Genomic DNA, 27,530 nt, shown 5'->3' with positions numbered 1-27,530 from the left:
AATCACGCGCTCCGCGTCGGAGCGCGGCGCAGTGTGATAACCGCCTTACTCTTTAGTTAAGATTTCATGGTTTGATTAAATAATACACAATAGTATAGGGAATTATACAAAACGATTTGTGCACATTGTCTTTTAAAAAATATTAAAGAAATGTGAAACAATTGAAATGAATCAGCTAAACAAACACTCAATAAAATAAAAACTAACAACAACTCAAATTTTCATTCACATTATACCGCATACAACTATACAAAAATAAAGATAAATCTAAAATCACTAATAATGAGTGTAAAACAATAAGTACATACTGTTAAGAAATTCCCGATTTTAAATCATACTAAGTAATATTTTCAAAGAATCTCAATTATAAAAACTAGTATGATCATTTATCTACAATAAAATAGGACATCACTTATAAATACCTATCTATCTAATTTATGATTATAATTTAGGGGGATTAAGTAAAATTGGCTAGAGGTATTAACTATGGAGAATTCGTTATCAATCACTGAATTGTCAATTCGAAAAGGTGTGATACACAGCTACGTCAAGTGTATAAATATGCAATGTAATAAATACTTTAATTTATCAAACCCTATTGCAATAACCAGTTGCGTTGTATCATACGCAACAGTGTTCGCACAGTATAGTACGGTTTAAATTATGGATGCGTGTATAACACCTTCAAAATTCACAATTTATTCATCATCACGCATGTTACAATAGGTAATAGGCGTAAAATGATCGTCTGAAACGTTTTTAATTAAAGTGTAATAATTATTATTATTGCATGTCTCACTGGGATATCTTTTTGGTTTCAACTTTCCAATAAACCCAGTGTTACAATAACCTGGTTACTTATTCGAGTGAATATCTCTATCACTAACCTGTTTTAAATAAACATTTTAAATAAACTCTCAAAATAATGAAATGCATAAAAATAACACAAGCGATTATTTAATTATTGATATCGTGTTTTACGTCGCATGGTAGACCTCGCCTCGTAAGTAGCATGCCAATGTTTGAACCATTTTCTATTTCATCAACACTGGTAAAAAACTAAGTAGAATTGTTTAGTAAGTATCTTGTTTAAGTCTTAAGTTTACTATTTAATTGTACAAATTGCATTGTTAAATTAAAATTATAAGTGCTATGTGACAGTTGTCTATAGTCCTTTTCACCTAAGATGATTCGTATGACGTTTCGAGTTTGAAAGTTATAGAGATGTCACATAACTAAACCATAGCGATTTATCTATCGATTTTTTTAAGAGTTAGTAAAACCTACTTTTAGAGAAATATTTTGTACAGGTGTTATTTAACAAAAAACATGTTTTTTTGTAATTACAAATATTATTTTAACAATTTTTTATTGATAATATTCAAATTTCATGGACTTCGTGTTCAAAAAACGATTCCTAAAAAGTACTGGTTCTGTTTCTTTAAATTAAATACTATTAATTTATTTTCAATGCGTTTATTAAAGTCAACAATCGAAAAATATTGTTGATTTTTGTGATGTTTTAAATAACTAAGTATTCACTGCAATCGATTAATGAACCGCGAAAATAATCGATTTTGTTATAGAACAAATACCCCAGCACTAAATCTATTCCGTTTCACACATTGCGAACATTAAATAAAAAATATTTTTACATCGTATTTGATTAAAATATAATCAATAGACTCAGATTTTACTATATTATTTCAAGACTAGTAATTTTTTTTTTATTATATTGCTAATAAAATACAAATATTTTTTCAAAAATATTCTGCATATGTAGTATGCGTAATATGGATAACCTTGAAGTGTCATACGGATCATCTTACGTGAAAAAGACTATAGCAGTGCAAACATAATACCTGCAATATTTACCAGTTAACAACACGTTGGTAAATAATTATCAATGTTACAATTGATTGAATGATCAATGTTACAATAAAATTGATTGCTAGTTACGGCATGAGCTAAACAATATTTCTAGACAAGTAACATTATTGACATATTTAATTTCATGAACACTTTACGTTACAGTAAAAAATGTAATAGAAACGAAATCGACAACGAATGTTACATTGTTTAGAAGCATGTGTACACTGGTAGGTTGCGAGATTTATTTTCCTATAGATGACATGACATATTCACTAACACATATTTTTGGTCACATTAAGTTGCTTGGCGGCGATCAATCGTCTAAAACTATCTCACTAATCACACATATCACTAGATGATACTGCCTCGTATTAGGTAGCGAATAAGGGTTATCCCATATTCTTAGAGACATTCTTCCTACATTTTCCATTGAATGTCGTTACGGTGTGTATAAATAATGAATATATTTGACAATGTGTTACTTACATGCCAACAGTATTGCTCAAATGATAATAAATGTGAATTCTGTTGTAACAGTTTTTATTCTAAACTAAATTTTTAAAAACGTGCTAAGTATATTTTTTCTTAGAAAATGATCATTCTTTGGGAAGATTAGGAAAGTTTTAAGTTAAAACTGGTACAATAGAATAGCTTAGATTACTCTATAACACATTGCCAAGCATATTAATTTGTCGTCAACTTATAGGGCCCGATTCCAAGATATTTTCCATGTCTAAAGTCAGTCTATATCTTTCCTTCTATAAAATAGGACAGCACCAATTAATACGTATACCTATCTTTGAGACTTCTATGATTTGGTTGGCGCCATTTCTTAATATAGTTATAACAGTTCCAAGATTCAATTGGCCAAAATCCGATCCAATTGAGTCACGTCAGCCTCAAGTTTGCTGTGACGGATTAGGTCACGACATATAAATTGGGGATTGGACTCCAAAAATCATAACGTCGAAATTAAATTATTTATCAAAAGCTGGTTTGTTATTAATTTTTTGGTCAGTTGCCATTAGAAAACAGGAGCTTCAGGACTTCAAACATGCGTAATTTCCAGGGTGCGAAATTATCAAGATAATTACGCTTCATGATAAATATCGGATTTATAAGAAATATTACATTTTGGAGCTAAATAGATAGGTTTTATATACAACTATCTATGTAGATTAACGCCCACCACTAGACGCAAGTGCGGAAATACACGTTCGAAAACTTCGAATACTGGTCATTTTCACGTGCGCATTTTTTTTGTTTTTATCAACCGATAATTTAATTATCCATCGGTTACTATCACGATAATTATCCTTTCGAACCCTGGTAATTTCACAGAAAATAATTTCATTTGCCTGTTGAGTTGGTATCCAATCCCCGATTGCGACCTCAATGGTAGTCACCGTCCCATTACATCAAGAAGTAAGCTATAGTGGACTTTATTACAAGTACTGACGTCTCAGAATCGGGCCCAGAGCCGTAAGAGCCGTTCGTCTCGTAAAGTGCCTCGTACCAGTCAGCAGACGTGCGCGGGCTCGCGCGGCGCCCACAGCGGGCAGGCGGCCTCGAGCGGCGGCTCCTCGACGTCGGCGCAGCGCCGTCGCACCATTTTGAACAGAGTTCGGAACTTCTCGGTGTCCGATAGTGTTGCCTGCGGATAGAAATGAGATGTAGCTTCGATATGCAGCTCGAGTGAGTTGAATACAGAGTTATTTAAAACAATTTGTGTAGGACGCTCGGCGCGTCATGACAATTTTTTTAATTTTAGCAATTTGTAAATACACATTTATACTACTAACTAGCGGCCGCCCGCGACTTCGTACGCGTGGATCCTGTTTTACCCCCTTTTCCCGAATTTTCTTTGCTATAAACCTCACGGAGCCCGAGACCTTTCCAACGAATACAAAACCGTGGAAATCGGTTCGTGCGTTCTGGAGTTATAGCGTCAGGGAGGAAAACCCGACTTATTTTTATATAGTAGATATTATAAATGCGAAAGTAACTCTGTCTGTCTTGCTTTCACGCCTAAAACACTGAACAGATTTTAATGAAATTTCGCATATAGTTTGAGTCCTGGGAAAGGACATAGGATAGTTTTTATCCCGATTTTTGAAACAGGGACGCGCGCGATACAGTTTTTCTGTGACAGACAAAATTCCACGCGGGCGAAGCCGCGGGCAGAAAGTTAGTTACTAATAATCCCGTTCACCCCTCTCGGTACTGGTAAACTAAATGTGCTTGTGTTACGAGTGGGTTTCCCATAATCGCTCAACCCGCGTTCCTCGGATCACAAGTCGGACAGTCCAACACTTTCACCGTTCGAGTATTGTCGCTTCAATTGAATGGTTAAATGAAAAAGAAAACAAGAAAGCAATGGGTTCTTTAATTTTTCCTATCAAATCCGGTGCCGATATCTTATTCCAAACAAAATAAGTAAGGCGATTATCACACTGCACCACGCTCCGCCGCGGGCGGTACGCGAGACGACAGATTTAATCTTTGTATGAAAGTACCTCAGTTTGTATAGAAAACACGCGCGGCACAACACACTGACAACGCGTCTGCGCGCGGGATTTTTTATATGTAATCACACGGACCGCGGCGGAGCGCGGTGCAGTGTGATAATCGTCTAATAGCCTGACTTCTATTTCTATTATTAAAATTTTCAATGGTTCAAAAAAGAAATGTAAACTATAATGTCGAACTTCACTTGTTTTGTATCTCACCTCTATCCCTATAGCCAAGATAAGGTGTATGACGGGTATGATGAGCAGGTAGACGCGGAACATGGTCTGCGGCGCGTTGCCGGGCGCCGCCTCCACCACCTCCATCTGGCGCGCCGCCCACTGCCACGGGCACAGAAGAAGCATCACCACGAACACGGCCTGGCTCAGCAATGTTATCACCATTGCGTCTGTGAACGAAACAATTCAATGAGGGCTATCGTTTTAGCGCTCACCAGTTAGCGCCACTGTAGAGTAAGGTCCTGCCACTTGCTAGTAGCGAAGACAGTGGCACCAACTGGTGAGCGCTAAAGTGGTAGGAGGACTATCGCATTTGCACTCATCAAGATGGCGCCACTGTAGAGTAAGGTCCTGTCAATCGCCAGGGGTGCCAACTGTTAAGTATAAAAACGATAGCCCTCATTAGTCCTCATCATCATCATTTAAGACGGGACGTCCACTGTTGAATAAACAGGGTGGAAACGATAAGTGATCTTACTCGATTATTCAATGTTTCCAGTTTTACGATATTTTTTTAGTTTACCTACGCGACTGTACCAAATGTATGGAAGCTGGAAACATTGAATTTTCGGATAGATCCAGTTTATTCTGTAACCTATTATTGGTACCGTTTGAAAGAGCGCTCGGGAAGCAGTTTCACGATCAGTAATCAGTTTTTTTATTAGTAATCAGTTTGATTAGTAATCAGTTAAAAATTAATGATATCCTAGTGGTTTTTCTGTCAAATTAAACAAGCTGTTAAAAGATAAGAAAACTTACAATTATTAAAGAAAGGCTGACGGAACGGCCATCCTTTAGCGTACACGCACGCCATTATCAAATACTGGAACGATGAAATTATAAATATCACTGTGTTCTCCCAGCATCTAACTTCTTCCACTTCTGGACCCCCAACGACTGGCACAAACCTAGAAAAAAAGAAAAATAATGTCAGTGACCTAATATAAAATCAACGTGCAGATCGAGTCTTGATGACGTACGGGGGGTACTTATAAAACTTACACGCTCGTTGAACAGTGTTTTAAAGTGACGTTTTGTATGGAAATGTCACTTTAAAGCAGTGTTCAATAACTGTGTAACTTTTTATTAGTAAAGGGGATAATATGTAATAGAAAAGTTACGTATAGTAAGAACCTAATAGGCTAATATTATGTGCAATAAAGCTTAAAATAAACGTTTGTTAGTCGTATACCCCGAAATCAAAAAATCCTTGTAGCTTTTCACCTATTCGCATTTCACCGTGATAGCGTTTTTTGTTGTAGCGTGTAATATCGGTAGTATATTATGTTACTAGCACATATTTTTAACAGATTTTTACAACAGTAGCAAATTTTGATGTAGCATGTATTATCAATAGCCTATTTATTAAGCCGCATATATTTTGAATAGATTTTATAACAGTAGCAATATGTAATAAATAAGCAAATCTTTCCTTATTTGCTCACCGTTCAGACCTACCCTGGACTACGACAAACATTTTAACACCAAAATTGTCTCAATCGGCCCAGCCGTTCTCGAGTTTTAATCAGACTAACGAACAGAATAACGCATTACAAACAAATATCTATCAAGGTGAAAAGCGACTACAGTGAAGACAGGCAGGAAAGTAAATCTACTATGAATTTTTAGACAATTGTAATTAGCGATCAAAAATTATACTACAAGAATAAAAATCTATTCAGAAATTTTGATATCGCGGCGAAATGCGAATAGGTGAAAAGCTACAAGGATTTTTTGATTTCGAGGTATACGACAAACAAACGAAAATAAATACGACTACGACGTCTAACGTCATTAGGATATTTCGGCACTCACCAAGGCTGCGCGTAGAGCAGGTAGATCGGTGCCAGCTGCATGACTAGCACCAACGATACCTGGAGGAAAAGATTAAACACTATTACTCAACTTGCATTTATAACGTTATTTTTTTTAACGTAAAATAACGTTAGTTTACGTTACAATAACATAAGCCTGTAATGCTGCGCACGTCAACCTGATACTTTCTCCAGAACTGTCATCTGGTCACTGGACATTGGTCAATTGGACAAAGATTACTAAAATATTTGGACATACTCGAGGTGTTTTCTATGTATAATAAGTATGTATTTACAAAAAAAAAAAGTATTTAAGTATGTTTATATCCGTTGTCTAGTACCCATAGAACAAGCTTTGCTTAGTTTGGGACTAGAAGCGCAGTGTAAAATGTCCAAGGATATTATTATTATTATTATTATTATACTCCACTAAAACTCGCGCAGGGTCACCACTAAAACTCGCGCGGGCAGCATATGAGCAGTGCACGCGAAGAAACAGGAACGAGGAAACTCTTGGCCAGTGTTGTCACCTTGGTGGTTTACACCACCAGAATTGGCGCTTTGTCAAGGCTCTTGGTGGTATATTTTCATTACCTAGCGTTAAATTTTTTTGGTGGTTTTTAGTGGATTTTCAGTATTTCAATATGGAATTGAACACGTTTTTGAAAGGAAAACCCGCCATCGTTCCGGAATTTGTAGCTTATGCTTATAAAACATTCGCTTGTATATTTTCCGCGAATAAAAGTCGTTCGCATTTCAGTTTGTAATAAATCTAGCGCTTTAATAAAATCCGAGGTGGCAACACTGCATATCGCACCCGCTCTGTGCACGGATCACATTACGCCGGATGCCGGATCCCACAAGAAAGTCTAGTCAGTTTACTTTCATCAAAATATGCGAGCCGAGAGGAGCACGGGCGAGGCGGGCGAAGGACAGATGCCGGACGAACTCGTTCACACTGCTCCGGTCCGGTGATTCAAATCATTCTGGGAGTGGGTAGTCAATGCGAAAAACCGCTCAACGGTTGGAATGTGCAGGTGTCAAAATGTCCATACGGACCGGCTGTCAGTGTGGCAAAAAGTATGAACGTCAAAAAGTCCCAGTGTCAAAATGTACATTATTACCATGGTTACAATGGTTTAGTGACAAATGGTACACATCACAAAATACAAGTACAACAATACAAGTAAAAGCAAATAAACAATGTAAGATGTGGTGTCAAAGTAAGACTGATGTCAAGATGTCAGACAACTACGCCGTATCAACCGCTGATGGGATTTATTGAAAGACGTGTTTTAGCTGCCGAATGCTTTATTGCACTGATTATAAAAATGTTAGAACTAACAAAGTCCCAAATGTAGGTCAGGCGTAGCTGGCCGAAGTGCATGAATAAAATGCAAGTTAACAATAAATTACTTAGTAATAAAAAATGTGCGAGTTGACTCGTACATATTGCCAACTACAAAAAATGTCAAAAACACATAAAATAAAAATAAAAGAAGAAAGTTAAAAAAGAGAGTTTAAAAACCAACACATAAAATTAATTGCATAATTAATAAGGTATTTATGGTTTAGGTAAATTATCAAATTTAATTGTTCTTGTCATAGTTGGAGAAGTGGCCCTATCCACACTTAACACGGATCCACTCATGTCACGTCCCATCGACACTATTGTGTTCGACCTTTGTTCACTATCATGCACTGCACTGACACTATTAGCACTGGCACTGACACCCTGGCTGTTTCGCAACTCGAGGATGACAGGGCGCTCTTCCTGCGCGCCTCTGTCCCGCCAGCTCGCCAACACGCACCGGCCCTTCAGTTTGCAGCCGATGTAAATGACGACGACGACTATCAGCATCGCCAGTATAGCGTAAATAGTAGAATAGTGTGTGACACTGCTGTTCTGTAGCAGTTGTAAATCTTGCGATTTCAGCACTTCTATTCTTTTGTTTATTTCATCAAATAACTGATCATGATTCTCCAGGTTATCTAGCACCTTTTCGTTCATGGAGGTGTTTATCATATCGTTAAGAGATGAGGTATATTTAGGCAGGACCGGTATGTCAATGTCCTTATGTATGTACATTTCATTGTAGTAGTCATGTTGAGCATGTATTGTAAATATGTCACCTTTTAGAACGCAGCCTTGGCCGATATCAATGACCCCGTTCCCTTGTAGGTACTTAGTCTCGAGTCCAGCTGGGCACAAAATGCGAACTGAGCATTCTCGGCAACACGAGTATAGCCACGCGCCAGACGATTGTAATTTCATCCACCTGTCGGTACATTGTCTTATCTCTGAACGGCAGTAAGTTTGTTTATTGTTACTTGTGAACAATCTCAATTCACATAATGATTGATCAAAGTGCACATTGTATATGGGATGAGTTTCATAGCATAATAATTTTGAGTTTTTGAATTTTATGCATGAATCCATGTCATTGTCATTTATAGGCATTATTAAATCCTTTTTCATGTTAAAGGCAATGTAAGTGGTAGATGGGATGTTGTAAACAGTTCTGTCAGACTTTATCCATGGAATAGGGATTATTTTATTAAGCTCGAACAAATCATGACTCAGAAGTGGTATTTTGATCTCTATAATTAAATACCTTTGTGTCACTTTTACGTGGACTTGTAGGAGTTGATACAAATCTCTTATGTTGTCAGTAGGTATAACCAATTCCCCTTGTAATTGGCCTGATATTATGTTTAGCTGATTCTGCAGTTGACTCGGTGATATCAGATGTATGTCAAGTTGCCCATGGTAGATGTTTGTTATGGTGTCAATAAGTGTTTCTTGAATACGTCTCAGGTTGGAAATGATGACATCAGTAGATAAAGCTGTAGTTATAGTGTAGAACATTTTGAGATGATGTGCATTAGCTAATTTGACGTCATTCACTTCTTGGGACAGATTCTTTAACAGCTGATTGATGTATGAAAAATGTTGATTCATGACGACTTCATTTCGTTTCAAAATATTGTTTTCAGCTTCCAGTATCGAAGTTTGGTTTTTCAACATTTTGAACAGATGTTTTTCCGTGTTTCTTACGGCTTCAATATCTTTCTCGTACTGCTCAGCAAATTTGTCATCAAGTACTCCAAACAATGAATTAGCTATATTCCCAATCGCATTAACTAAACCTCTTTTAACACGATTAGTCGCTTTTGTCTGTAGTAAGTCATTATAATGTGTCATTTCGTTTAATTCGTGGTCAAATTGTGAGAGTATAGGTTTAAAAGTTATGTCATCTTGGCAAATTATTTTTAAGTGTTCTACGTATTTGTTGATGTCAGCCATGCTTTGCCAATAATTTGTCATGTTGTAGAAGACGATCATCTTCCACTGCTCCTGTACTACTCTCATGTCAGCTACTTTGTCAAAGTATAAAGTAGTGTCAGTCCCTATCGTCGTAACGTTACTCATTTGTTGAACAGTCGGCGTTATGAATGTCATAAGCAACAAGAGTGCTGCTACTAAAAGGTTAGGCCTTTTCCTGGCTCTCCTACTACGACTTTGAGTTTGTGACGTAGTTTTGCTGTCATCGTTTCTGTCAGTCTTAATCGAGTCATGATTGTCACTGTCACATTCTTGTCGCACAGGGAGTGGTGCCAATTTAACAATGGGGCGTTTTATCATCCCATTTTTCGTTTTTAATGTCACTACGCGAACATTCCCATCACTACCAGGATGAACATCAACAATTTTTGCCAATGCCCACTTGGATGGTGGCATGTTGTCCTCGTTAACCAACACAATGTCATTAATTTGTAAGTTAGGTCTGCCCAGATGCCACTTAGTGCGTTTTTGCAGATGATGCAAGTACTCAGCTGACCATTTATGCCAAAATGACTTACGCATTTTTTCGATCAACTGCCAACGAGTATGCGTAGTCATGGGCTCTTCAGGATCAGATAGTGGTGCTGCTAGCAACGGTCCACCGATCAAGAAGTGACCTGGTGTCATAATGTCATCTTCGATATTTTCAGACAGAGCAAACAACGGCCTTGAATTCAAGCACGCCTCTATCTGTGTCAATAGTGTGTAAAATTCGTCAAATGTCAATTTTTGTTCTCCTATTACCCGCTTGAGGTGAAATTTGACGCTTTTTACAGCAGCCTCCCATAGACCTCCAGCACTAGGCCAGGCTGGGGCATTGAAGTGCCATGTCACGCCCATGTCGTTTATGTCACTTAAGCACTCAGTATTGATTACTTTCAATGCTTCTTTAAACTCGTTTGTCAGGACTTTAGCTGCGCCGACAAAATTTGTACCGTTGTCAGAATACATATGTTTAGGTACTTCGCGACGGGCACACATTCGCTTGAATGCTGCAAGGAATGATGCAGAACTTAAGTCAGCGACGAGCTCTAAATGTACAGCTTTCGTGGAAAAGCAAACAAAGACGGCTATGTAGCCCTTGAGTGTTTTTACACCCCTCCCTTTATTTGCTTTTACATCGACAAAGCCTGTAAAATCGACGCCTGTGTGGGTAAAAGGCTTAGACGGTGTCACTCTCGGCTTGGGTAGATCGGCCATCAGCTGATGCTGCCCTTGTGTGTTAAACCGCTGACACTTCGTGCATTGTCTTATTTGCTTTTTTACCGCTCTGGTGCCACTTACGATCCAGTACATGTTACGACAGTGGGCTAATGTTAGCGATGCACCACCATGCAGCGTGGCCTTGTGGGCTTCGCCGATGATGAGACGCGTCAAGTGTGAGTCATGGGGCATAAGTATAGGATGCTTATTGTCATATGATAACTTTGACTGTTGTAGTCTTCCCCCAACTCTCAAAATGTCATTGTCATCCAGAAATGGGTTTAATGTCAATATAGAACTCTTTGGCTTAAGGTTTTGTTTGGCCTTGAGTCGTAAGATGTCCTCGCTGAAATGCTGCGCTTGTACGGCCTTCACTATCAGCTGAAGCGCCGCTCGCATTTCATCTGAGGTAAGGTGTTCGCTTCTCACTACGTCAGAGCGTCGAGTGCGCGCAATGAAACGTGACACCCAACATATGACTCGGACGGAGTGTGTCAATGAACTATGCTTATTTACGATGTCAAGCACAGTGGGCGATGCCATTAATTGAACTGACAGCGCTTGTTTACGTTTCATGTCAATTTTCGGAGTTTCACATATTTTCATCTCCGGCACGATGTCATTTTTAAGCCATGCAGGGCCTTCCCACCACAATGAGTTGTTGGTAAGCTGGGAAGGTGCTATTCCTCTCGTGGCACAGTCCGCCGCATTATCCTCGGACTTTGTGTGTCTCCAGCAAGATGCTGGCATGACGTCAGTTATTTGCTTTACGCGATTGGCAACAAACGTCTTCCAACGCGTAATGTCACCTTGCAACCACCCAATAACCACCATGCTGTCTGTGTATCCGTATATTTGTAATTGAATATTTGTAGGTATTGATGTCATAATTTTCTGTACTAATTTTGTCAACAATACGGATGCACAGAGTTCTAGACGTGGTAAGCTGACTGGCTTTTTGATTGGTGCAAGTTTTGTTTTGGCGGCAAGTAACCTAATGATCACTTGACCATTGTCATCTATAGACTTAACATATACTGAACATGCTAAAGCCTTTTCTGATGCGTCCGAAAACCCATGTAATTGAATAGGCCTTTCCGTATTTCCAATCCATCTAGGTATTTCGAACTTGTCAATGTTTTTTAAGTCATCTCTCAGCTTTCCCCACTCGATTTGTATGTCATCCGCTATGACGTCATCCCAACCAATCCCCGACGACCATGCACCTTGAAACAGTAATTTCGCCTTGATAGTGATTGGCGACAACCATCCCAAAGGGTCAAATAGTTTGGAGATATCGGATAGCATCATGCGTTTTGTGTACTTTGTCACATTCATGTCAATGTCATGATCAAGTTTACTTCGGAACTTAAACGAGTCCGTAGTCGGTTCCCATCTAAGCCCTAATGTTGTTGTAGACTCTGCATGTTTAAAGTTTACCACACTTGGGTTTAGTTGTTCATCAGATAGGTGCTCTAGTAGCTCTGATGAGTTGCTGGACCACTTTCGTAAGTTGATTCCAGCACCTTGTAACATGTCAATTAATTGCAACTGTGTTTGCTTTGCTATGTCAAGTTGGTTATGACCTGCCAAAAGATCGTCTACATACACGTTGTTCAATAAAACTTGTGATGCTAACGGGTACCTCTCGGCTTCGTCATTTGCAAGCTGTTTCATAGTTCGTAATGCTAAGAATGGGGCTGACTTAGTCCCATATGTCAAAGTACATAGCTGATACTCTTTAATGGGATCCTGTGGGTGATCTCTCCATACGATCTTTTGAAGATGTTGATCACTTTCATGGACCAGTATCATGCGGTACATCTTTTCACAGTCTGCTGAATAAACGAATCTGAATGTTCTCCAGTTTAAAAGCAGGCTCTGAATGTCACTATGTAATTTAGGTCCGCACTCCATCAGGTCATTTAAACTGTATCCTGATTGAGTTTTAGCTGACGCATTGAATACCACACGTAACTTTGTCGTTGTGGATTCTTGTTTATGAATGTCATGATGTGGTAAAAAGCAACTTGGCTCTGTTTTATTTATGCATTGTTTCATGTGCCCCAAAGACACATATTCGTGCATAAACAGTTTATAATTGTCATTCAAATGTTCATTTTTTAACAGTCTGGACTCCAATTGCCTGAACTGTGCCATGGCTTTTGGTTTGGAAGCACCAAGACGTTCGTCAAACTTATCTGTCATAGGCAGCCGTACTTCGTACTGCCCGTTCTGTAATCTCCTTGTGGTGGATACATAAAAGTCCTCACACCACTGTTCTCGTTCTGTCAACCCACTTACGTTATCTGTCACTTCCTCTATCTCCCAAAATCTGGACATATCTTCAACGTTATTAGTTACAACATGACAATTGAACGTGGAAGATACGTTTCCAGACAATATCCATCCCAACTTGGTTTGCTGGGCGATAGGTTCATTTGGTTTACCTCGTAACAATCCACTCATGATTATTTCCGAGTAAACTTTGACGTCAAGTAAAATGTCTATTGGCTTTGAAATGTGATACTTTGGATCGGCTAATTGAATATTTTGTAAATAAGAATATTCTATGTTCGATAATGATGTATTTGGCAAATTATTGACGACCTTAGACATAATGAGGGCCTCTGTAACGAACTCATAATTGTCATAAATAGATTTACAATCCAATGTCACTTTCCCTCTGCCTTTTTTAGCCGCAATACCCACTCCACAAATGGATGCGTTGACTTGTTGACGGCGTAAGCCTAAACGTTGTACTGCATTCTCCGTGATCAAGGTGATTTGTGACCCTTGGTCTAACAGAGCATTTAATGTCATATACGAACCGTCATAAGCCTTCACCCCTATCTGTACTGTTGTTAATAACATTTCATCACTCTCACTGTCAACATGATTTGCATTCTTTTGTGGTTGCCCTGTAGGGCGAGATGATGAAATATTATTTGTTGAGGTCGATGGCTTATTAGTGTTACAAATAGCATCGTGCAGTAGTGTGTTATGTGCAGCGTTGCAATTTCTGCACCGATTTACTGATTTACAAATACCTAATTCGTGTTTAAATAAGCAGTTATTGCATACGTTATATTTCGCAACAATGTCAAGTTTTGCATCCGGTGTCATACTAATAAATTTTTTGCAATTGTATAGCGCATGGTCAAAATTACATAAAGGATATTTAAATGATTTGAAATTTGTATGATATGCCCTTGTAAATGTAGGTTTTTTAGAGTTAGAAAAGGACTTATTTAGTTTATTATAGTCAGTTTTGTCATTTTTGTTAGTCATATTCTGTTGTTGTGGTTTAGCTATAGGTTCTAAAGCTGTAAATTTAGTTTCTAAAAACGTCATTAGTTCGCCTAAGTCTGCTAATTCTCTCGGTTTTTTCCTCGACTCTTGGTAATCTCGATAGGTATCACTATCTAGCTTCTTGCATAGCAGGTGAGCAAGAAGTGGACCCCAAGTGTACGTGTCAATCCCCAGGTTGTCAATGGCATGAAAGCATTCTTTGCTGATGTCATGCAACTTCCTGATCTCATATGAAGTTTGCTTTTGAATCGATGGCTGATTTAGGAATACCTCGATCTGTTTAGTGAATAGCAATTGTTTATTGTTATAGCGTAGGCAAAGAATGTCCCAAGCTGTGTCATAATTGTCAGCCGAAATATGCAGATGCTGAATAAGACGCTCAGCTTCACCTTTCACCTTGCTCTTCAGGTGCTGCATTTTCTGTGACTTGCTTAAGGTGTTATTGAAGTGAATGGCTTCCTTAAAAAGGTCATAAAAAGTAGGCCATTGAGTATAATTGCCAGTAAATGTAGGAATCTCCATCTTTGGTGTGGATTCCTTAAGATGAGCATTAGAAGACAACTTTTGATTCAATTGTCGCTTTAGTTCTGTACCTAATGTCATTTTCATTATACTCCTCCTCATAACCATGATCCGCCTCCTCTAACAAGTTGTCAATCTAAAGCCAATGTAATTTATCAATAGTTTCCCAACGGGCTTGAATGCTTCTCAATTCGTCCTCTATCTCCCACTTTTCCTCTAATTCATCTAGTACACAATAGTTGATTTGCCTTATAAATGCCTTAAAATTTGTTCTTTGTTGACTCATAAGTTTTTTCAACAAAGATGTAGATTCAGTTTGCTCAGAAGTGAAACATTTTGTGTCAGAAGTACCAACTTTTGGCTCAAAGTTAGCAATTAAGTTTCTAGTGCTATGATAATATTCCCGTACTCGATTAAACACCCCTTTTGTGTAATAATCGTGGGATTGATCTACTGCTGTCATAAGATACTCGTGATTATTTTGGAAATCTTTCCAATGTACATCTAATGCCTCTAACCTCTTAGCGATATATTCTGCTGTCTTTCTGTCACCTGAATCTTTTTTGAAGTTTGAATTAACTTTTTCAATTGACGTAATAAGTTCCTGTTGTTTGGCGATAATAGCCTCCATTGTAGTCAATGATCAGTTAAAAATAATAATATGGAACAGTCTTACTTGTGTATGCTGCTGTCACTGCGGCTGCTGATACCTTGGCGATGCTGATTACCGTAGCTGGTTGCACGCTCCGTCCCGTGGTGTCGACGTGCTCGACGACTGCAGACGTGGTATGCCGCTCTGATGTCAATGTCATGCGCCTCGCAACTGATGGCGAAGCTACCCTGCTTGTCACGATGTATTCAACCCCTCTCCCGAAGGATTGCACACTCAAAATGTCAAATTGTCAAATGCACTGTATAGTACACGTGTCACTGGTATACTTTACTAAGCCACGTACACGAGTCACTCCCGTAACGCAAAGTTCAGCAAAGTATTCTATCGCCGAAATGTCCCGAATTTGAACTCCTCGCGCGATAGATCAAACTCTCGAAGGACCAATGTAAGATGTGGTGTCAAAGTAAGACTGATGTCAAGATGTCAGACAACTACGCCGTATCAACCGCTGATGGGATTTATTGAAAGACGTGCAATAAAGCATTCGGCAGCTAAAACACGTCTTTCAATAAATCCCATCAGCGGTTGATACGGCGTAGTTGTCTGACATCTTGACATCAGTCTTACTTTGACACCACATCTTACAGGTGTGATAGATAAAATGATCAACTGATATATTGTGCTCATGATTTAATTAATAAAATTAAATGTCAAAATGTTCAATGTTCTTGTAGTCCAGCCAATAAAGATTTTTTGGACATTTTTACCTTGATGCATTTAAACACGTGTTCACGTTAGCTATTATACAATAACCCCCTTACTAATAAAACTTACACGCTCGTTAAACAGTGTTTTAAAGTGACGTTTAGCATGGAAATGTCATTTTAAAACAGTGTTCAACAACTGTGTAACTTTTTATTAGTAAGGGGGTCAGACGCTTGTTTGAATAAACCCGAAGACATTTTAACTTCAGATCATTTTAACCATTGCTCATTTCGACGTTCATACTTTTTGTCACACTAACAGCCGGTCCGTATGGACATTTTGACACCTGCACATTCCAACCGTTGAGCGTTTTTTCGCATTGACTACCCACTCCCAGAATGATTCAAATGATGACAAAACATCCACTAGCCCTTCCGGGAGTTTTGCCGTTCCGGCGTAGTGGGAACCGGGCCTCAGATGTCCAGGATCTAACCTGCAGGATGAGCGGCAGGATGCTGGGCAGCGCGACGAGCGACACGGGCGGGGAGCGGCGCGTGAGCACGGGCCCGGGCCGCGCGCGCCCGAGCGAGAGAGCCAGCAGCGTCGTCAGCACCAGGTCGATGTACAGGAACTGGTTGTTGCCCAGGATGGAGTAGAACTGACCAAGAAAATAAACATTAGCTGATCGCTCTCTTTAACCGTTACACTTATGTACCAGAGTAAATACAAATGAGTAGGTCATCTTCATAGGAACGCACGGGCGCGGTTTGTATGTGAGCGCGCCAACACGTATGCGGCGCGCACGCACACACTGACAAAGTTTAGCGGTGAGGTACGCCGAATTTTGTCAGTGTGTGCGTGCGCGCCGCATACGTATATTCTCGCGTTCACATCAAACCGCGCTCGGTGCGTTTCTATGAAGATGACCTATTCATTTGTATTTACTCTGTATTTACTTAGCCACGAATTGAGCAAAGTTACGCCCGATTTCTACCAAGGCGGAGCGTAGCGGAGAAATGTTTGGAACAACAAATCAGATGTCTTTCAGATTTAATGGAATTGAAAGAATGAAATCTGATTGGTTATTCAAAACATTTCTCAGCCCTATTCCACTCCGTTCCACCTTGGTGGAAACCGGACCTTACTATAAGGTTCAGAACTCATGAAGCAGTTTTTACCCGCACTTGTGCAACTTAACTGTAGAATGCAGATAAGAAATAAGTAAAAGCACATTACAAGACGCGTTTTACGCCCGTGACATACGCGGTACGTTGCCCGTTGTTCCTATACACCGCGGCGGGCGCGGGTGAAAATCGCTTCGTGATTTCTTAGCCTTAAACTCAAAAAATAATAATAATTTCATACTTACATTATACAAAATGAGAATAGAGAAGAACTGTATAAGCGAATAGAGAGCCATATACTTGAATATGGCGAAGGACGTGCTGAGAGCACACCGGCCTTCCAGCGCCAAAAGCTTGACGCAGCTGATGTTCTGCACTTGAGACGTGAACGGCGCAGCCACTGCAAACAAAAAGTTGTCATTTAGAGACGATGTTTTTGAACTTCTTTCGGATTTATTGGCTGAAGACCGTTCAACGTTCCTTGGAAATAGCTGTACACTTTAGAAAGATATAGTAGTGGTGGTAACTAATTTTCTTACAAACAAAACAAACAAACTTCCACATCGAGTTCCCACCACTGCAACTCTTGCGCAGATAGGATCTACAACAACCGGCAATAAAAAGTAATAAAAACTCAACCAATGAAGGCACAGTTTGTACCAGGGAAAGTTAAACTATCATTCGACTAGCCCAGACTTCACCAAAGCGGAGATGTGCGGAGATTTCCAAAACGTAGACGTAAATGTTTTTAATCGACTTTAACAAAAGGAGAGAATTCAATTCGATTGGTATGTTTATTTTTTAGGGTTCCGTAGTTTTTTCAGCTAAGGTGTATTAACCGAAGCTGTGCAGTGTCACTACACGTCAAGGCACAGCTGGAGTGAAGTCGAGGTTTAAATAACAAAATTCTATTCCACTCCGCTCCGCTATCTCGTATTAGCTTTGGAGTCCGGAGTCCGGACCTAAGAATCGCCGTCTTATCGCAAGGCTCATGCCATCTTGCTCGCTCACCTGACGCGTCGGCCTCGGAGAGCGAGATGCCGACGTGCGCGGCCTTGAGCGCGCCGCAGTCGTTGGCGCCGTCGCCGCACATGCCCACGATGAGACCCTCGCCCTGCAGCGCCGTGATGAGTTGGGTCTTTTGATCCGGCCCGAAGCGCCCGAATACCAGACCTAAACAAAGATTATGAAAACTTCAAACTGTTTACTTTGAACATTTACTACGCTCGAAATTCGATAACTCAAGATCCATATTTAGCTTAGTACGAGGGGCTAACGGGACTATTAGTAATTTCCGCAAAACAATTTCAAATCAAACGAGCAAACGGATGGCCTGATGATAAGTGATTACCGCCGCTCATAGATACCTGTAGCTTCGGGGGAGTTACAGTTGCGTTGCCGGCTTTGAATATATTTAAAATATCATAGTTATGCGAATATCAGGCCACCCCAAACTGTTGCGTGAGTGTAGGCAAAATTACTATTTCTAGAAAAAAATAAGAGGCTAGTAGAGGAAAGTTAGACTGCCGAACTCCTGCAGTTGAAACTAAATAAATGGCTTGATGATGATTCATATTTATTTAGGTATTTGATTAGATGCAACTCACCTTTGCTCAACACAGCCGGTAAGAGTTCAGGATAATGGGCCCTAATAACAGTCCAGGTTTTGCCTTCCATCGCGAGAACATACGCATCCATAGACATTTTTGGGGGGCAGCCTTCACCAACCACCTGACAGAAAATCATTACATAAAGAAACATTGCAAAAACAAAACTTTATTAAATTAAATTGATACAACTAATAAGACATCTGTTAGCGATTATTCAAAAACATTAAATAAATATACCTCCATGTTGAGAGGTGGTCTAGAATGGTCAGTTTGCTGATGTCCGACTGTGATCAAAACCAGCTTTTGGTGCGGCTGAACCATATAACAACCCCGCGCTACCGACATTGCCGTCATTATGTTGTCCCCTAAAATTAAAGAAAGAAAAATTAGGACTTAGTCACAAGATTACTGAAATATTAATCCCAGAAAATATCTCATGCAGCAATATAAACTACAAAACCTAATTCTAATTGTAGCCTTATATTTTTTTATTGATTTGCACAAAAATTGTATATGTCAAAACTAATCAATGTGAATCGCTAAAATGGCGCATTGACAAGTTCAATAGAGAATTCCAGCAAGCTTGTCTTCTACAAGACTTCATGGGATGTGTCATGAAACATTATTGTTTAGTAAATAACTCACCAGTCACCATTATCTGCTTGATTCCTGCATCGTGCAGTTCTCTAATAACTTGAGTGGTCTCTGGTTTCAGGCTATTTTGCATGACTAGAAAGCCTAGGAAACTCATTTCGCACTCAAGCGCCTCCCTTTTGATCCTTTGAGCGTCCACCCACTTCATTTTGCGGTCCAGCTTTTTGTGGGCGAGGCCGATTACACGAAACCCGTTTGACGTGTATTCGTTTAACACAGAACTAAAGTTCTCGGGCAGGGATTCGGGCTTACACATACTGGCAACCTAAAAAGGTAATTCAAATATAATATAAGTAATTTGAGTAACATTTTTTTTTATTAGTACTTCTTTGGCTGTAATGTGAAATAGGGTTATGATCACTGAGACATTAATGCCCGTTTACACCATAAATCCCTAATTTTTAAGCGACTCCTTTGAAAATAAAATTCATGTTGTGTTGCCATAGGAGTCACTTAAAAATTAGGGATTCATTGTGGACACGGGCAGTTCTCTGTTTCAGCCGATTTTTATCCCATTTCATATTACGAAACTGGAGTCTATTTTGGCACGGATTATACGTGGAATTTTGTTCTTTTAATGATTACCTTTTCCGGTGCACCCTTGACGAAGTACACCATTTGCGGCTGCCCGAGGACTCGAGCGATGACGCCCATCGACTGTTGGGACGACGAGAAGTGGAAACGCCGCAGCAGACCGATCTACACATTACGGGAAATCATGGTTACACATGTTCACATTTTCCTTTCGGAGTTTTCAGACAAATATTCCTAGAAATAACAAAAAGAATTGGGTAATTTTAAGGCTTGATTTTCTCGATGTCGGCGCCGCGTACAAATACACTAGGGGACGTAGTGTGAGTTTACTTCAAACGCATTCGATATCTACTGCATAAAAAAGTGTCATTAAATGTATGCCAGATTATACAGCGCCCCTAGTGGAAACTTTCAAGAACTAATCTGCATATATTTTTTAACGCAGTCGATATCGAATGCGTTTGACGTAAACTCACACTACGCCCTAGGTCTATGAAGCACCGCACTGCAACGCCGTCGTGAGCGGCAGATGATTATATTCATACGCGTCGCCGACGTCCGCTTAAAAGGAAATCAAGCCTAATGACAAAAGAATTAATTGAATCTTATGCAGCTTGAAACTACCAATTTTTTTATAAGAAACCAATTTTCGATATGAAACTACCAATTTTATGTAATAAAATTTAATGTAGAGGGACTCACAGACGGAGTCTGTTCTGAAAGGGACACACCATATACGTATCCCAGAAATTATCAATATTTGACTCAAAGGTACACAAAAAGAAATCAGCGATCGCCTTAGAAATGTTGTAGTAAAATTTTGTAACTTGTATTATTGTTACCTCATAAGGAACCTCCATAGTAAACGGGTCATAGTCCACATTCTGTAAGTCAGCATCCTGGGAGGTGGCCGGCTTCACTATAGCGGGCGTCAGGTTGTCGAACCGAGTGTTCTCGGGCCCCGGCTCCTCGAGTACCTGTCGAGATAGCGCAACCATTACGCTTTGATTATTACAGTTACGTAGTTTATCTGTTATCGCGCAATTTTGAAGCAATCAGATAAGGAAATGTTTTACGGTGATAAATCAATGTGAGCAGCAGGCAAGAATGTGCAACACCCTTGTTTGGAGACGATCACCGTCACCGCAATACAAATAAACGCATGACTCACTTCGTTTTTTCTAAGCAAATAGCATAATCTATTCTAAGAATGGAATTACCCGAATGATTTTGTTTGAGGTAAAACGAATGACCACAATAAATGAGTAATCTGTCTCGTCAAACTTGAATAGTTTTTGTAAAACTAGCTTTTGGAGGCGGCTTCGCCCGCATGGATTTCGTTCTGTGACATGTCATTGGACCCGCAACGAAATGAAATAGAAGAACATAGGAAGAAAGGTTCGACTTCCCTCCAGTGCAAAGCGGATGACAGTTTGTCCTGTCATATTATGTATGTATGTATATGTTATTTTCGATTTATAAGAATAGTTAGTTGATCATCCATGTAAATCTTACCCATTGCGTGAATTCGAACATTTTCAGGTCAAGCGGATCTCCCTTTAGTTGTCCTTGAATGCTGGTGAGCGAGTGGCAAGAGGCAAGGGCTTGGACCAGAGGGCTTTTAGCTGGCAAGTTGTTGACGTCCACCACACACTGGCCAAACTTCTCTTCGGCTTGCACTGGTATTACTGAGTAAAAATCCAAGCCATCTTCGGTTAGGGTTCCAGTCTAAAAAAATATTTAAATTAATTAAGAAAAAAAGTGTATTACTTTAAGTGTAGGCATTTATTTGTTTTCCGTTATATTTGAATTACGTATTTATGAAAATAATTGAAGGAAAAGTTTTCTTTTTTCATTCAAAGGGACAATATGATGTTTTTGGAGGGGATTTTAAATAATAGTATATAACTGGAGTGCAAATTTATTTGATGTACTTTTTGTTATCTAAATTATTTGTAAAAACTAATTTGTATTCTGTTGCTGTACCTAAATAAATAAATAGGATGTTTTACCTTGTCAAAGCACATGACTTGCAATTTCCCACACATGATAATCCGGGGCGGGGACACACAGAATATCTTGTTTTTGCGCAGGCGCTGTTGGCTGTACACTATGCCAGCTGTCATGGCGGCCGGCAAGGCTGGCGGGACCACGATTGTTATGATGTCGAGTGTTCGAAGGATTATTGTGCCGACTGGACTCTATGAGAGAAAAAACAGTTAATCAGTAAGCAAAGGACCCAATTATGATGAATGACATCTATACTAATATTATAAATGCGAAAGTAACTCTGTCTGTCTTGCTTTCACGCCTAAACCACTGAAACGATTTTGATGAAATTTGGCATACAGACAGTTTGAGTCCCGGGAAAGGACATAGGATAGTTTTTATCCCGGTTTTTGAAACAGGGACGCGCGCGATAAAGTTTTTCTGTGACAGAAAAAATTCCACGCGGGCGAAGCCGCGGGCGGAAAGCTAGTCAAGAATATTCAAACGTTAGGTTACTTTTCAAGAAAAAGGTATTTACTTAAATATAATCATTCTAATGGTGTAAGGATTTTTTAAATCAGTTCAATACTTTCCGAGCCTTATAAACCAAATCTTTCCTCTTTATAAAATTAGTGTAGATAAAGTACGTATTTAATTGTGAAATACTAACCCCTCTTAAAACATACAGCCAAATAGAATAGGCCATCCCAACAGCGGCAATACAGAACATGAACATGACGAATTTCACTGCGTCATTATAGAACTGGAAGCCCAATTGTTTGGGGAACAGAATGCTCTTGATGAGTTCTCCCTTCGCCGTGTAAAAGCCTGTTCGGACAACTTTTGCTAGAACCTAAAAAAAAAATTTGATTAGATACAACAGTAAAGATCAACGCATAACTGTGTCTGAGTTATGCAGTAGACCTTTAAAATAGTATTATAGAATTCATAGAAGTGGCATTAACCTGATTATTGCCATAGAATCGCGTTTGGATGACGTGCGTGCCAGCAAATAGTGTATATCTTTTGTGTAACTCGGTTGAGTATACCTCCGCCGTCGCGCAAGGGGGACCCTTCATTACAGGTACACTTTCACCTGTAAAAAAATTAAAAATAAGAAAGGGCGTCTAAGATAAGACACAGGAAGGTGGCTTTAACTATTTTTTCTGGGGCACGCAACATTTCTCTATGTATAAACAGGGCAAAAAAAAAACTATTTTGGAGGCGATTTATTATGTCTTACTTTGGCCTCCCGTAGCCTAAAATATGTTCCAGCAGAAGTGAGTTACGTCACTATTCAAGCTTCCTACCGCCACTCGCGCGGTTTCCGCAGCACGGTTAGTTTATTTTGCTTATCAATGTGTTTGCCTAAACGTGTCCTAGCCTACCAGTGAGCATGCTTTCGTTGACAATGACGTTTCCCGTCAGCATCATGGCGTCGCAGGGCATGACGCAGCCGTCAGGTGGCAACACCAGCACATCACCAGGCACCAGCCGACTGGCGTTGACGACGCACTCCTCGCGCGTGCCGCGTGACGGACGCAGAACTGTCACGGTGAACGCGCTCGTAGAGCCCGCCATTTTGTGCAAGTTGATGCTCATCTGAAAAGAAAATAGGTTATAAGACTCAAAATTAACAATGATAACCATAATTTTAACCATGTGATCCAATCACAAAGCTAGCTTTGTCAGTAAAACGTGTAGAACCGCGTTTGCCAGAAAACGTTTGTTTGGTCTTTTAAAAAGCATAGTTTAGAATTTTCAACTTATTTTTTGGTATGAGCCTAGGCGCAGACCACCGACTATTAGTTGGCCGATAGTTGGGCCCGATTCTAATTTGTAGAGTCGGCCGATACGAAATCGGCGTAATGAGCGCACTTCCATACATGTCCATACTGATTAACTACCCGACTAAGCTATCGGCCGACGAAAAAACAATAGTCTGCACCTAGGCTTAAGGAATGTCTAGGATAGTCTTATTTATTACCATTTTGTGACTTCATCAATTCATTGGTATTCCACTAACCTGTTTTGTCTGGTATAATGCCATCATGCAAGATATAGTAGACAATAAGAAAACGCATGATGCATATTGATAGTATTCATCCAGTGACCAGAGGATTATGGAAAATACTTGGAACAAATAAAACGGGTTGAAGACTTCATCCACAAACAGTGTCCAGTAGCTTTTAACTTCAACTTCCACTGAATTGGTTCCATATAACTTGATCCTGAAAATATAAATTAAATAACTATCCATACCCCGCCACAAATACTAGTTTGCATCTGATTACATTATTAAAATTTTAAATCAATGTCCTTATCAATATTCTGACCAATTTTATTTATTACGGCTGGCAGCAGTGGCCACACAATATAACCATTATATCCATGGAGTTCAATGAATATGAATAAAGTAGATAACACACAGTTAAAAGCTGTACTTTAACTACAGTTTGACTATACCACTTGATTGAGCCCACTCGTAACACAAGCTTATTTAGCTTATCACGAGGGGTTAACGGGACTATTAGTAATTTGTGCAATACAAATTTCTAATAATCTTTTAAAAAAAATACATATAAAACATCATTACGAAATGTTAAGTTCTCATTTTTTTTAAATTATGATTTTAGTAATTTCCCAATAAAGATATAATTACTCACAATTCATTTTGCTGACGTTTGTTTATACCATTTGCACCTTCCATCAACAAACTGAGAGTAAGCTTCTCGTTAAGCGCCAAAACATTGATGAAAGTTCCTTGTTCGTGCATCCAAATGAAGCGGGTGTGTTGATAAATAAAAAATCGCAACTTATTGTCTTTTTGGTTCGAAAGGTTCAGGTCAATTTCTTTTACTTCTTCTATTTTGAACAAGCCATCGGCGTCGGTAACTAAAAAAGAAATAGTGAATAATAGGAAATTCGCTTAGAAACGGGCAATCGTCGTTAAAGCAACATTCACAGAATCTGTGCCAAAACTTCAAGGTAAATATATCATCTAATTTTACACTTACCACAAATGTATTCAGCCGTTTTCAAACTGCATTTTATGTATTTGAGTCTGTTGTAGGATTGATAGTAGGAGAGAGCAAAATATGGCAGTCCACATAGTAAAATGCATGTGCTGTGGAATATGATGGCTCTAACTTTGGAATATTTGAAGCCATATATTTTGATAACTTGCTCATCACCACTGTTCTCTAAAGTCTGCCATTGCCCTTCACCAATGACTTCATATTCGTCTGAAAATACAGAAAAGGTCTACACACAAAACCGGAGGTCACTGTTGGAATATGGTGATTGCATTGTGTTTGCATAAGTATAACAAATTAATAGTTAGTCTATCAATACAGAATTTCTATTATATTTGCTTAACTTTTTCCTTAAAACTTTTATGTGGTAAATCTTAAGGAAAACCTGGCTTTTTTCCTGTCTGATTTTAATCTAAGATTCTTCAATCTTCAATCACTGAACTATTATGGTGATTGCAGGTTCAGTTCAGTATACAGCCCTTCATGCCTAGGGTTGCCAGGTCCAAAAACACAAAAGCCGGACTCTGTGCTTCATTTGGCCGGTCATTTTACCCTAAAAGCCGGAACATACTTTTTTCAATATTAGCGTCATAGCTATTATCTTTTAATGAAAAGGACAAGCCCCTAAAAAACCAAAAATGTCCGGCTAAAGCGGCTAAAGCCGGACACCTGGCAACCCTATATCATGCCAGCACAGGCATAGGAATAATACAAGCATTATATTATGGCTTACCTAGACAGTTAACAATATTAACATATTTTTACACTAGAAATAACTAATTTAATCTTTTAGTTCAGACTCAGGCAATCCATCAGTGCAATATCACCTCTTAACCAATCAGTTAAAAATGTGTTTGTATTTGTAAGACGTTCTTGAAGGAAAATGTATTGATTTTTTTTTATTTTAAGTATAATTCTAACGGGACTTTTATAAAACCAAAATACACTCATCATCAGCAGAGCCACAGGAAATGCTGTGTACAAATACAAAAAATTTCTACTGATCTTAAACATATGAATTAGTAATTATAAATGACATCAGATAAACAAACAGACAAAGGACAAAACTATTGTAAATAACTGCAAAACTGATAACAAAAAATGATTTAAAGCATATTCAACATCACAACATCCCATATTATTATGTGAAAAGAAAATTTATCAAAACAAGGTGGTGCAATAAGTATTAGCAAACACATATGCCATTTCCATATTAGTAAAAATAAGCACACAATGAAATACTATTAAAAAAATTACAATAATTACATGAAAAAGGTAATATAAAATGTATAGTATAATTTGTGTGTTTGTTTTTACCCCAACAGGACCCCCGGCAAAGCGTATTTTTTAAATTATTCAAAACAAAAATAGGTGAAACATAAATGATTGGGTATTAAATTATGCACAGTGCAAATAAATGTAGCAGATGATATGGTAACAGTTAAGTATTACAATCCATGTCACAAATCATTTGTCTGTGAATCAAGCAAGCAGAAGGGTCTTTAATGAAATTGGGCGGTCACTGGTCAATTGATTCCAATTTAGTATGATTGCATTGCATAACGTTTGGTCAACTTTAAATTGTGGAATATTACCATTAAGTGAACACCAACATAGATAGTTTTATGTGCACAGTAATTATTTTCAAAATGTATAAGTAGTGCAAAAAATAGTGCAATAGGAATATAATAAGAAGTTATAGTAATTCCATGTATGTGTGTTTGTCTTGTTGGTTGTCCTAATAAATAAAATAAAAAATAAAAATAAAATAATGGGAAATATTTTACAATAACATAATAAAATTAATCTATGAATAAAAATACTATTTTGAACACAAAATAATGTTAAAAAATTACAATTATTGACATGATATTTAAATAAAAAAGCTTTGATACTTAAACCATTTAAAAAAATTAGGGAAAAAAACAATAATTTTCAGGCCACTGATATCATTAAAAAATGGTATTCAATACAATTTTACACGATTTAAAGACAATGTTATAACCATGATATTGGAACATTAAATGAAGATTATAAATTAAGTTTATTGTTTGTTCACAACTATTAATGATAGTTTTAAATAGTTAATTTGTTGTTATTTATTTCGCAAAGATTGTTAATTTCACAGAATGTGAGTCACAAGGTATTTAATCAAGTGCATGTAACTTACCACAGGCGACGATGGCATTGTTCATGTTCGATACTGCCGTAAAAACTTATTGACCTCGAATAACACAAAAGCCTTAAGGCATATTACTTAGATGTTGATTAAATTATGTATTAACCGGTGCTACCTCATCGCATTGATTATTTTATTAAGATTTCACAAAATGAAACCGCACTGCTCACATCACACGAATGAAACAGAATGACAGATTGAACTTTTAATTTAAAAGGTAGGTACGTACCAAAGACACGATCGTAGTTTTTTTAAAATTGTATATGGCGAT

General features: G+C 38.4%; 1 protein-coding gene and 1 long non-coding RNA gene across 2 annotated transcripts in view; one reads left to right on the top strand and one right to left on the bottom strand.

The window, feature by feature from the left end:
• LOC135088629 (uncharacterized) overlaps positions 1-27,530 on the top strand; it is a 92,259-nt gene that overhangs the window by 53,572 nt on the left and 11,157 nt on the right. The window lies entirely within an intron of this gene.
• On the bottom strand, positions 1,849-27,442 carry LOC135088620 (polyamine-transporting ATPase 13A3-like). The gene is made up of 21 exons (XM_063983530.1): positions 27,251-27,442; positions 25,063-25,290; positions 24,712-24,940; positions 24,072-24,276; positions 23,434-23,647; positions 23,011-23,141; positions 22,716-22,898; positions 22,069-22,257; positions 21,572-21,784; positions 20,899-21,033; positions 20,108-20,221; positions 19,514-19,787; positions 19,106-19,233; positions 18,866-18,989; positions 18,270-18,431; positions 17,504-17,658; positions 16,628-16,792; positions 6,435-6,493; positions 5,379-5,527; positions 4,602-4,789; positions 1,849-3,526 (listed from the first exon to the last, which is right to left on the bottom strand). The coding sequence occupies exons 1-21, from the start codon at positions 27,273-27,275 to the stop codon at positions 3,392-3,394; spliced, it is 3,405 nt and encodes a 1,134-aa protein (XP_063839600.1). The 5' UTR covers positions 27,276-27,442; the 3' UTR covers positions 1,849-3,391.

Source organism: Ostrinia nubilalis, chromosome 4 (genome assembly GCF_963855985.1).
Source record: "Ostrinia nubilalis chromosome 4, ilOstNubi1.1, whole genome shotgun sequence".
Taxonomy (NCBI): domain Eukaryota; kingdom Metazoa; phylum Arthropoda; class Insecta; order Lepidoptera; family Crambidae; genus Ostrinia; species Ostrinia nubilalis.
This window is presented reverse-complemented; position numbering and strand designations above follow the sequence as displayed.